The 12,785-nt window shown below is 46.0% G+C and overlaps 1 protein-coding gene across 1 annotated transcript in view; it reads right to left on the bottom strand.

Annotated features, from left to right (window-relative positions):
* Positions 1–345: 345 nt before the first annotated feature.
* ACSBG2 (acyl-CoA synthetase bubblegum family member 2) overlaps positions 346–12,785 on the bottom strand; it is a 12,497-nt gene continuing 57 nt past the window's right edge. The window contains exons 2-15 of the mRNA XM_009709901.1: positions 12,287–12,416; positions 9,607–9,686; positions 8,780–9,021; positions 7,666–7,754; positions 6,956–7,076; positions 6,409–6,489; positions 5,751–5,900; positions 5,375–5,551; positions 4,597–4,778; positions 4,101–4,334; positions 3,100–3,317; positions 2,043–2,182; positions 867–1,113; positions 346–461 (exon numbers count right to left, since the gene is read on the bottom strand). Of these exons, the coding sequence (XP_009708203.1) occupies positions 346–461; positions 867–1,113; positions 2,043–2,182; positions 3,100–3,317; positions 4,101–4,334; positions 4,597–4,778; positions 5,375–5,551; positions 5,751–5,900; positions 6,409–6,489; positions 6,956–7,076; positions 7,666–7,754; positions 8,780–9,021; positions 9,607–9,686; positions 12,287–12,416 (2,207 nt within the window). The remainder of the gene's footprint in view (positions 462–866; positions 1,114–2,042; positions 2,183–3,099; positions 3,318–4,100; positions 4,335–4,596; positions 4,779–5,374; positions 5,552–5,750; positions 5,901–6,408; positions 6,490–6,955; positions 7,077–7,665; positions 7,755–8,779; positions 9,022–9,606; positions 9,687–12,286; positions 12,417–12,785) is intronic.

Raw genomic sequence — 12,785 nt, 5'->3', positions numbered from 1 at the left:
AGGAAAATTGCAGTTCCTGATTGTTTTACATTCAGCTCAGGAAAAGAAAACTTTGGTTACAACATAACGTGTAATACGGATTTAAGGTAAACATGGTATTGCCCTTATAAAAATGGAAAGGCAAGAAATACAAAGCGGAGATATTCGGGAATATCTCGGCATTAGAGCACAGAGACGGGAAAACACCAGGCATGAACACGCTCACCACACTGCAGTACGAGGGCCAAAAAAAGAGGTACAGTTAAGCGATTCGGAAGGGCTGTGCGATGACTGAGCCTCATTTATTTCGACAGCAGGGGAATCGTCCTCCAGGCTTGCTTCAGTCCACAGCACAAAGCCTCCGCGCTACTGCCGGAGAGCCGTCTCTGGGGCAGTAGGGGTAGCCGCATCCACGTAAAACTGAGCAATTTGGTCTTCGTACTTCTGCGCCACCACTGATCGCTTCAGCTTCATTGTTGGGCCTGTGGAAAGAAATACAGCACAAGGTTGTAATGGTGATGGTACCATTTTGAGACACGAATCAGTATTCGAGTGAAGTAAGCCGAGAGGAAGATTCAGAACACGTGAACCGACATGGACTTCTAAATTTCTCTTTGCAATTCGCAAAATCTCCCTTCCTTCCCCTGCGAACAGAAACAGCGCAACCGTCCCACAGGAGACAACGCAGAGCCAAGGGTAAGCGCTGCTCGGGTCTGCTGGGCTGAAGGGGGAATTCATCCCACCCTCCCCAAAATGGTGAGGTGGAAAAGCCACAGCAAGGAAAGGCCGTGGGTAGCTCTGTGGATTGGGGGTCCCAGTTGTGTCAGCTGTTCAACAGCCAAGGAAGGGGTCAGAGGGTAACCCCAAATGCCTCATCCACCACTCACCAAGCTCTCCACCAAAGAGAGAAAAGTCCTTCTCCAGAAGAACCCACTTCTGGACTTTCTGGGCATTTGAGACAGCTCCCTCGTTGACCGCTGAAATTCCCTTCTGGATAGCCGCGTAGATAGCCTTGTCTTTGCTGCTGATGATTTCGGAGATTTTTGTAGCCTTGCTGCCCAGTTTTTGACAATATTCAATAGCTTCTGGAGTGAGATCATCTCCTGGCTCGCCAGTTTCTACATCTACATTGCACTGCGAGGCAAGTCAGAACAGGTAACCTGATATTGCTGAACATTCCCTTCCCTTCGTACTAACGAGTCTTACCCCAGCCCCGTGCCAGCTGTCCAGTTAATCAACCCCTGCAACTTTCATACCCCTGGTGGAAACCACTGCTTCAAATGAAGCCTCCTCGAGGCAAAAATGCAGATGAAACCCCTTCAGATCTCTGCCTGCTCAACAGCCCTGTCAATACCAAGGAGCAAGCTGGGTACAGGGCTCATCTTCCAAATTCCTCCTGTGCTACCCCAAGTTGATCACTTTTTTTTCCCCAGACCACAGTTTACTTCCCTACATCCCACAACAGCACGGCCTGTTGGAAGTCAGAGCGTGTGGCACCCGACCGAGATGAGCACACCACCACCTCCAGGGCCTCGCTCGGTGTCTCTGGCACAAGGGTGAGGCGGTCGGCAGGCACTCTTGCTAACGAGCAGTTACCACTGTCCCAAAAAAACCCTCCAGCCTGCAAGGTCGCCAGACAGAAGTCAGCGCTGCCACCACAGATGCGTCACTGTGGAGTTTAAAGCCAGCATCACAAGAAGAAATCACTGACAGCTTGTTACAGTCCAGACTGCTCCAGGGGATACTAAGGATGGGTAAGAAAAGCAGAAGGGTTTCTGTTTTCAGTCTCACTTTTAGGTCTTTTCCTTCTGTTTCTTTCTGCCCTCTGTGGTACAGAAAGAAAGAGTTGCCCTGAACAACAGAACATCCCCATTGTCTGATCAAGCGGCAGTGCTCATTTTTCTGTCGGTACAACTGCCGTTTGCAACTCGGCTACAGCCAGTCACACGCCACGATGCCTCCTGTCTCTACAAGACATTGTAAAAATGTGTAACAATTATCTTCCTCGCTGGAATTAAACGCATTCAGCAACACAGATGGATTCCCATCCTGTTTTCCATTACCTTTAGCGTTAGAAGCATAGCAAGGAATTTTGCTTTGTCTCCAACCAACATTGCATTGCTGATGATGGGAACAGCATCTTTTACGGCATCCTCGATTGGAACGGGAGGAACGTTCTCGCCTCCTGCAGTGATGATGAGCTCTGGAAAACAGTCAAGTCTTGGTTAATGCTTAGAGATTTTCCCCCTTCCTTCACAATCTGAAATAACTTGATAGCTCCTTTGTGTCTACCAGATCAAGTCATGAGTCTGTGTCCCAACATCTGGAGAAGGCAGCAAACCAGAAGGACTCCAGCCAGGCTACGAGAGGCGAGACCAAGGTTGCACACAAACAGCATCGCAAAAGCTGCTTTACCGCTCCAGAGATGTCTGCGGTCTGGGGACACGGGCTGTGACATACGAGCACCTCGGCACCCTGCCACAGGCACCTCAGACTCTAAGGCGTGTCAGTTGGTACCCGAGTTGTTCAGAAACTGAAGAATTTGCTGAGGCAGAGCAGAGTTTTTAAAGTTACACAGTGTGATGCAGAGCAGAGCCTGACTTTTGTGGCTGTCTTTTCATTCTTAAAGCAGCCCCTTTGCATCACCATTTCTCTCTTTTTGATGGCTGAAGTCTTGCGTGAAATTGGATGTGTTTGGGATTGACCGAAGTGGTGTCCCAAGAACTGTGCTGCTGCAAGCCATTTCCACAGAAGCGTTAAGCTGTTGTTTTCTCTTAGAGGTTAACTAGGAAAGCTAGCTGAAACTGGAGGGAGCCAGGAGTACACGCAGCACCATAAAAGAAGCCAACAAAGCATTAACTACTGCTTTGGAAATCGGAGGATTTCTTCCTTACTCTGCAAACACACACTGGTTTTGGAGGCCATCCCTCTCCTCCCATCGTGACACACCACGTCACATGCTCAGGACACACTGCAGCCATATTCATATTAAAAACTTCAGAAACAGAAGTATTTAAATATTCTTCTGTGCAAGCCACCACCACGCAACTAGCAGGGTCTGAACACATCATGTCATAGTAAAGCATAACCTCAAGACAACAAAGTTCAGGGATGCTTTACCTTTGATTCTGCCAGTGATGTAGAGGAATCCGTCTTTATCATGCTTGCCAAGGTCACCCGAATGCAGCCAGCCATCTTCATCAATTGCCTCTTTGGTTTTTTCTTCCATGTTCAAATAGCCCATGAAAACGTGCCTTCCCGAGAAGCAGATCTCCCCATTGCCATCTCTATCTGGCTTATCGATCAGTGTCCGGCAGCCTGTGACTTCCTTCCCACAGCTTAAAGAGAACACAAACCCATGGCATTTTTATTTTTTTTTTTTTTTTTAAATTCAATAGCTGAGCAACAGAGTGAGATTATAGCAGTAGCCTCTCAAGCTAAAGTGTCTGAACAAAGCCAGGCAGCTTTATTACAACTGCTTCAGCAAGGAACTTGTAAACTTAAAAGGCATCTCCTTATGTAAGGGGAACTACAGAAAAAGTTGTTATTGCAGAGAGATCAGTGCTCACACACCTGGTGTTTTCCACTCATTGTTCTCAAACACCTGAGCTTGGAGTGAGAAGATTTATGTCCCTGGCAGCAAACTTTTACAGATGGTGGTATTTACTCTGCAGCCTGGACCCATGGGGACTGAACAAGCCATTCAAAGCAAGAGCGGAGTCTTACTGCGTTTATTCATTTGACATTAAAGTGAACTGTAGGCTAGAGTTACTAATTCTTCCTTCCTCCCATCAGTCCCTTGCTTCCTCCCCAGTTCCTAGGGAATCCAGGCCAAGTTAAAGTGAAGTAACCCTGCTGTTGCCCTCGGCAGATCTCTTCATCTGCAAGATGTGGCCAAAGGAGCTGGCTCCCTAGCCACTTTTTACTGGCAGGCAAGATTCGGGGGTTGCTTGATTCTGAAATGTGGGGCAAAGGGAGGGGTCTCCTTAGCCACTTTTTACTGGCAGCAAGATTCCGGGGATGAGCTGCATCAGGCGAGACGGAGATGCCAGATGCAGGAGAAACCTTAAAGCAACTCTTCCTCCGCACCAGCAGCATTCCACTCACAGAAAGGTGTTTACCTGGTAAGTTTGAACGCGTGAGGTAGAGAGATTGTGTGAGGCCCACAGCTCTCGCTCATGCCGTACAGCTCCAACACAGGAATGTTCAGACTTAAAAAAAATTCCAGCGTCTCTCTGGTAATGGGAGCAGCCCCCGTGTAGCACCTCATGCACCGGTCCAGCCCGATGGCCTTTCGCACTTTCTTGTACACCAAGTGCCGGGCTAAGCGGAAGTTCACCGGGACTTCAGAATACCTGTAGGAGAAAAACGGTTGCAAGATCTCAGTCACCAAGTACAGCTGCTCCTCCTTCCTCCTTTCATCTTCATCCTACTTTAGTTTATTCAGTAAAAAAATTATTTTCCCCCTCCAGCCCTTGCTGCTTACCCTTGTGTCCAAGCGCTACATTTGGCTTTTACTCTCCCTAAGTCTGGCCTGTTACGTGGGACATAATTCCTGATCCGACAGGAAAGTTCTCCTAATGTTCGTAACATTCCCTAAGTGCAGTTCATAATTACCCATTCATCCGCTTCAGGTTTGTCTGCAGCCCGACTCCCTTGGCCCACGATGCCACTTTTCTTCTCAGTGCTGATGATTTTGCACCTACGGATTTCATTTTTTCTTCCATTTTTTCCCAGACACGAGGAACTCCCAAAAAAGCAGTTGGCCTCACTTCCCGCAGGGTGTCTACCAAGGTGCCCTGAGCAAAGCAGAATTTAATACAGCTTTCAAAAGTGCTTCACTCCAGACTTCAGGTCAGCTTCTCTAGCTGAAGCTTAGGACTCCGCCACCAATTTTGAGGAATTGCCCCTTTTCAGCTGCACTGCCACCAGAGAAAGGAACCCCAGGGGCATTCAGATGCCACAGCGGTTTTAAGAGAGCAAGGGTCAATGCTTTCAGTGCCAACACTGATGCAGCGCCAAGAGATGAATCGTTCCCTTCTCAGGACACAGATTTAATGGTGGTGGTGGTGGTGTTTTGTAATGTGGACAAAGCAAATACAAAGCCAAGCTGTCGGAGCAGAGAACCGGTGTCAGGTGAGACACCAAGAAGCTCCTGAAGTGCTTGGTCAGCTTATCCTCGCTTGCAATACAGAGTCAAAAGGCAAAGGTCAGAGTGGCTATATTTGTCAAACCAACAGACCCTTAAACTGGAGCAATTGGTCACTTTGCAAATAAACCGAGTTAGCATAGCTTTCCGAATCACGAGATAAGTCAGCCATGTTTGTCTTAAAGCACCCACCCCAGCTACATGCAGGTGGATGGGTGTAGGGTTTTTATTGTCTTATGTATTTACCTTTAACGCATCTGGCTGAGCAAAGAAAACTTGTACACCGAATGTCATCGCCAACCAAATATCTGACATCTGTGCAGCAATGTGACTGAGGGGCAGATAGCTGACCACCAGTTCCTGCTTTTCTCTAGCATCCGTCAGCATTATGAAACGCCCTGCCGCCAATGCCGTCCACGTCAGCTGTAACAGCAACCCACATCAGCGTTAAGTGACAGCTCTCGCAAGCGGGCACAACACAGAATTCGCAGCTCACAAAATAAGTCTATGACGTCCTGCGATCTTAACATCAGGCATGTTTTTCAGCTGATCTCTGCCCTCCCTCAGCACCCACCAAAGGACACAGCTGTTGGAACGGGCAGCCATACGAAAAGACACTTACGTTGTCATGACTGAGCATTACACCCTTTGGCTGTCCCGTTGTCCCCGAGGTATATATTAGTGTACAGCACTGGTTAGGCTTCTGCGACTCAATGATTTCACGGAGCTGAGTATCCGGAATATCTTTGCCAAGGTCCATGAACTCACTCCACTGTATGTAGAAGAGAAGAGCTCGATCACTTTGTAGGCCATCATTCACATGTGAAATTAAACCCTTTGCTACACATGAAGGGAACTGTTTCCTACGTCCAAACCTCTGGCAGAATCTGGAAGAGGTTGTAAATATGCACTGTCAGCCCCACAGTGTTTTCTGGCTGCCACAAGAGGCATAGCGAGAAGCAGAAGAGGAGACAGATCCACCCTGAGGAGGCTTTACTACCTTTGTAGCAACCCTGGTACTCACTGGGAGTGCCCAACTGGAGTGACTTTGGGACGCGAGGCTGCCTCACAGAGGTCAGTACACTAACACCCTCCTTTACAACACGGATTATCGCGTTTGAACAGCAGCAGACATCTACTGCTCCAGCGAGGCAAGCAATCTCTCACTAAAACCAACACAAGCTCACGTGGTGACAGTCCCGTGGCAGGTGATGGTTGCTTGCAAGCCATCAGCTAAACACAGCCAGTATTTACAAGGCATTAAGATGCTCAGTACTTACAGAGTACAGATTTGGTCTCTTCTCTTTTAGCTCTTCCCCATACTGGATAATAGCTTTCAGATGAGGTAGTTTATGCTGAATCTGTGTTAAGAAGGGAGATTCATGAGAAGGAGCAAACCTTGCTTGTCCCTTTCAAGCTGAAGTAACCCACCACTTAACATGCTACTGCTACTTGCCATTTTAAGTAAAGGTAAGAGAATCTCATCTCTGTTATTGAAAGAGAACGGGGAAGCCTCACTAGAGACAGTAATCATTTGGACGGGGATGTTGCCAGACAACCTAGGGGATGCTCAGTTGTTCATTTTGGCTTCTCATATTTTAAGCTCGAGGCTTTGCTAAGCTGTGGAACCACCATTTAACCTTTGGTAAGGTTTAGCACTAGTGACTACTCATCTGTCTTGAACGGGGAGCACACCAAGTGCTGGATCAGTTCACCTCTGCTTTCAGATCCAGCGTTTCCCTCAGGTATTACCCTCCCACGGGATTTACCCTCCCACATCTGTCAATAGGATGCTGTAGCCTCCAGCCATATAGAAAGTGTATTTACTTCTAAGATTTTCTGCAGCTGTTTATGGTTTTCCACAACCAGCACGTTAGCACTACAGTTCTCTGCTACGTAATGACAGGCTTCAGGGGAGTTTGTAGTGTAGATACCAACCGCAATTCCACTACAAAAGAAAAGGAAAAAAAAAGAGAAAAGCAAAATACAAAATTAGAGGACAAGCAGAGTGGCTGGCAAAATTCAGACCATTTCAAACTTTAACAGAAGAACAACTTCAGGAAGAATATCCCATAAAACAAGAAGTGGTGGAGGGCTTAATTTCAAGAGCAAAGGCTCTGTTCTAAGGCATGGGAAATGTCAGAATGGTGTAAGGGACCAAAATGTCTCAGGTGGAAGGAGGCTATCAAAGTCCAGTGCTGTGATTCTCTGGCATTTCCCATCACATTTTTACTAACAGTGTAGGTAAGTATGCTTTTGGATTAACCTACTCTTCATCTTATTTAGAGATAAGCACCTGGCTAAAAAAAAAACGTTAATTTTTGTCTCCTCAATTCATAATGAAGTAAAGAGAGAGTTTAGGTTCTAGTTATCTTCATTAAATTCAAATATAAGCAGTTGGGTTTGTTCTGGTTTTTTGTGGTTGGTTTTGTTGCCTTTTTTTTTTTTAAATCAAAAACTGCTTCTCATATGAATACTGAAATTACTATCTGAATCCTAAAGGAAAATGCATGTCAAGAGGCAGCACTCATTCTTACCCTGCAAGGATAGCTCCAATGTCAGCAATAAACCACTCTGCAGAATTAAATCCCAAGATGCACACTCCACTGAAACGCTCTACTCCCAGCTATAAACAAGAGATGAGATTACAGCAATCTTGTTTTTCCTTTGAAGAATACTTAGAGTTAATTTACAGATCTCTGCTGCAAGCACGATGTCAAGGGAAAAGTTCATGCTATTATATACAGTAATTCACATTGAAAAACTTCCCAAGACCTAATATGGAACCAGTAAAGTTCCACATCAGGCACTGTCCCACTTTATCATTAAGCAGGGAAAAAAAAAAAAAAAAAAAAGGATTTGCTTAGGTCTGCACTCGGTGTGACCAGCTCACCGACGCTAACGGTATTGTAAAACCACAATCCAGGCCGTTATCAGTTCCCTTTGGGCTGGGAATGAGAAGGTGAGAGGTTAAGTTAGGCAACACCTACTGAGACATTTAGTACAGATTAGATGTGTCAGACATCAATAATGACAAGGGCACGAGCTCCAGTGACAGTCAGAGGCACTTTGCTATGAAATTCCGGCTGCTGAAGTCCCAGTCTTTAAATCTCCTTCAGCCATTCTCTGGTTTTGTCCCCGAGTGGATGTAGGTAGGCTGGAAGATCCCACCACAGGAGTAAAGAGAGAGTGGCCTTCACTTCGAGAAATAAGACTTCATAAGGATAACAGTAAGCACATGTAATGTTGGTTTCTCTTTCCGAGTGTCTTAATTCCCAACAGTCCAGGCAAAAGGCTCAGCCAGTTTGGACATTTAAGTCTGGTTCATAAACATTCCTTCAAGTTTTTTCTTAGAAAGATTCAAATTTACATGCCTCATGAGAGATGTTGTCCAGGTTTGACATAGACCTCAAACACCTCTCTAAGTGTTTCCTTACACACTTTTTGTTAGTTGCATGTGGGAACAACTTGGAAGAAATTCCAACAAAACCACTGCGGTAATTACCAAGCTGGTCACGGCACATCCAGGTATTTCCCTGTCACTTTAAGACTCACTCAGAATTTGCAGGTTTAAGATATAGTTGGCCACAGCCATTACAACAGTTAACTTGATTGAATGTGAAGGAGGAGCAGAATTCATCAAAAGCTTACCTTCAGAAAGCTTTTTGCCGCTTTCCAGCACTCATCATAGTACATCTTATACGTTAGTTTTATCCACTGGCCACCCTTTTTGGATGCAAGGGCATAAAAATCACCATATTTACTAGCAGCTTCCTTGAATAGCTGAGGAACGGTCTTTGGTGCCTCGCCGCCTATGCCCTGTTCATCCATCCTCAGTCTGACCTCTCCATCTCGTCGTGTTGTCCACACGCTGGAGGCAGGAGGTGAAGAGTCTGGTTTGAAAGAAAAACGTTCAGCATCTTATATTTAGAAATGACTTGCTGCCATAAAAGAAATATAAATACAAGTATCAAACATATGAAAGCAAATGCTGTTCTACCCACTCCCACACCCCTTTTTTGATCTTTTATTCTTGGCAAGTTTGCCATACGACTCCCAGTATTTTAGACCAGGACTAGCAGATGAAAACTCTAAAGCACTTTCAAAATTTTGTTAAACATTTCCTATTTACATCCCCTTCTAACCTGCTTTGCTGCCCTAAAGCTCTTGTACTGGTATGGTGGCAGCTTTCTGCAAAAATCATATACACTGTGCTTTTTTTTTCTGCTTTTTTTTTTTGGCTGAAGGAGGACTGAAAGCAGTACACTATTACCTGGTAGATAAGCATTAGGCAGCAACACTACCTATCTTACTCCTTGAAGCACATCCGTGCTTTAGAGCCAAAGTTCAAGAAGCTTCTGGACAGACCATCCTGCAATTTAAGTTTCTTCTTCCATTGTTATGGTTTGATAAACTCCTCTCTCATTTCAGTAATAATTTTATGCATGCCATGGTAACTAAAAATTCTTTCCACCTACCTTTGAAACCAAGCGTGTCTGTCTGACATCCCTCCGTCATAGTATCTTCAACTGCCTCAACGCTGTGGACCTCAACGGTTCTGCAAGGCAAAAGCAATTAGTCCTGGATAAGCTTTAGCACACCGGCTGAAGAATGCCTCAGGCATGCTTTCTCCATCACTTAATTATATTAGTCCTTGGATGTCAGAGTGGTTCCTGATGTTCTGCAGGTGGCTTTATTAATTTTATTAGCCTGCATGGCTATGGCAACAAAACAGGTCCCTCTCAAAGAGTGCGCAAGCTTTGCCTGCGCTGCTTTTAAGCACGTGTATGTTGTCCTAATCGTAGCTATCATTTCAGATAAGCTGCAGAAGAATCCACACACACGGCATCCAGAAAACAGCACTAATTTAATACCAGAGGTCTGCTCTAGGTGCCTGAAACAAAGAGTCTAGAGCGAGGAGGAGGAGGGTGGCAGGAAGGGGCACACGGATCTGGCGCCTATCTGCTGTCCGCAACGTGCGAGGCTAACGAAGGGGAGGGTGCAGCGATCCCCCCGGCTTGTCACCCTGTGCAGAAACCCATGGAGATTCCCTGCAGAAGCCAGGCCAGCTGACGAGCAGGAAACGGATTTAACAGGGAATCTTGTTCTTAGGTGTTCCCAGTCAAGTTAGTGCATCAGGCTCCCACCAGATGTTTGTGAAGAAATGGAAACAGGCACGTCCCCCGTCTACTTCAGCCACGCTCCTCACCAGGAACCTGCCCTGCAGTGCCAGCTGAAAGTTGCCCCTTTTACTTTCAACCTTGCAAGATCTGGCAAAACACCACCTGCCCGCGGTTGTGGAACAGTGTTCTTCCTCCGGCCCTTTCCCGGACAGACCTTCTCACAGCCGTAAGTGATGAGGATAAAGAATAACCAAGTCGCATGTCCCACTTCGGACGGTGAATTGCAAGCCAGACCCTGTGAGATTTGGTACTCGAGTGCCTGTGCTCTGCTCCCTAGAAGGACATCCCACCCTCCAACCCACCGGCAGATGACCCTGGTTCCCCTGCCCTGGGCAATATTACACGTAGATCATTGGCACAGCGCTAAGGTCCAAGTTTTAGTCAACCCAATGTTATATTCCAGAGAACTAAAACTTCTATCTTGCCTTGCCAAGCAGCCCTCCCAGGGCCCTTCGCTCCAAGCCATCATGAAGGTCTTTGTTTCTTCACGCCAGTGCTAGGTGTTCCCTCACGCCAGTGCTAGGTGTTCCCTCTTCCCCATGGCAATGTTTGGTGCCACGCTTGTCTCCAGCACCAACTCCGGGGTCTTCTAGAAGGCAGACATCACAACAGCCCCCACCCCCAGCAGGGGCAGCTCTGGGGCAAAAAGCAGCCCCAACGTCTCTGCCTCTCACGGTCAGACCACACCTGCACACAGGCAGGAGCTCCTCCGGTCCCAGGCAAACTCCTCAGCCTAATCCAGGCAGGGCTCCCACCGAGCCCCACATTTTCTTCCCTTTCCACTAGAGCAAAGAGAAGACGAGTCAGCACAAGGCACTGTGCGAATTTTGGTGTAAGGGGTAAATCGCCTCCCTCTGTTTTACATTTTCTCTGAATTTCTAGGGGACAGTCAACTACTCCTGCTTTGGGCATATGATAAGGTTTAAGGCGCAGAGAAGATTTCACGTGGCTACTCCCATGACCTGTCCAAAAGCAGAACTGCTTCTCCTAACTAATCTCCAAGCCAGAAACCAGAAGGAAGTAAATAATTTTTCTTTATTTCCCCCAAAGGGATTACGAGATGTTCCCTACTACGCATTTCCTTCCGATTATTGAGAACATTTTTCAGCACAAATTAATCCTCAGTTGCAACAGTCCTGCACTATTTCTCCACCAGCTTTTATGATCAAAGCATGCAAATGACCCAGTAATAGCAGCAAAAAAAGCCCCAGCTCTTTCCATTACAGTGAATCAAGTCATCTTTTTCTCCCCCTTACTCCATGTAATTCAAATGCAGCCTGAAAAAAATTAGGTAAAGAGTTTTGTCAGCTATATCGCATTCCACTGTGCTGTGATATGGACCCTTAAATACTAATCTGCTCTTTAGTAAGAGGCTGCTTAGACTTACAGAGAGACTAACAGGGGTTTGATAAAAACCGGTACTGCACACAAGCTATCGCCTACAGAGGCACGCCTCTGCTTACAGTACAGCAACACTTCACGAACAGCATCGTACTTGCTAGGTATTCTAACGATTTGATCAGTGCCTTCCCAATTACATCGAATTAATGATTACGCAAAGTTCCTTTACAAAAGGTGATCTTTAGAATCATAGAATCGTTATGGTTGGAAGAGACCTCAAAGATCATCAAGTCCAACTGTATACCTGATGCCACCATGTCTACTAAACCATGTCTTGAAGTACCACATCTAAACTAATATTCTGACTATGCAGAATATTCTGCCATTCCTGTACTTTATATTAAACGCACACTGCTTCAGGCTCCATACTCTGTGTGGTAGCTATGGACAGCAATTTTAATTTTGTTCCTCTTCTTTTGAGAGGGTGAGATTGTAGATTCAGCTTTTGGAAGTAGTAACAAGTGTTGGAAATTTCTTCCAAAAAAAAAATCTTAATTAATCTAAGCAAGTATGATAGAACACAAACTATATCCTATGTACACAGAGAAAAAAAAAAATCTTAAATTAGACAAACCTAGTTGAAGAGTTGAGCAGTACATCATCCAGTGACACCTCACAGTTCCTTTGAGGATCTGAATTAAAATAAGCTGCGGGGACTGGTTCCGCAAGTGCCATACGTGCATCTGACTCACACAGCATTGTCCCTGTAAAAAGCAGGTTTTAAAAGTTAAAACACAACCAAACTCTACAGTAAAATCAACTTCCATTGATGTAGCTGTCCGGCCAAGGCAATCCCAAAGCAGGCATGACTCGAGACTGGTGTATTTGCATGAAATACAGTAAATTCTAACAGCAGATGCAGCGCACTCTGCACCACGCTCGGTTCATTCCAAAAACCTGATCAGCAGTAGGTGACACATCCACTCCCGCACCCAAACACGAGCACGACAATTATAGCTTGGAAAGAGCACCACGAGCCTAACAATTTAAATTTTACACTCCCTTTGCCCAAAACATTCCCACTCGGCTCTCAAACACCACCTCCCCAACTGCCCCCCCCCCCCAACCCCACA

The sequence above is a fragment of the Cariama cristata genome, unplaced genomic scaffold (assembly GCF_000690535.1).
Source record: "Cariama cristata isolate BGI_N322 unplaced genomic scaffold, ASM69053v1 scaffold18411, whole genome shotgun sequence".
Lineage (NCBI taxonomy): Eukaryota > Metazoa > Chordata > Aves > Cariamiformes > Cariamidae > Cariama > Cariama cristata.
Note: the sequence above shows the minus strand (reverse complement) of the source record. Positions and strands in the feature narration are given on the sequence as shown.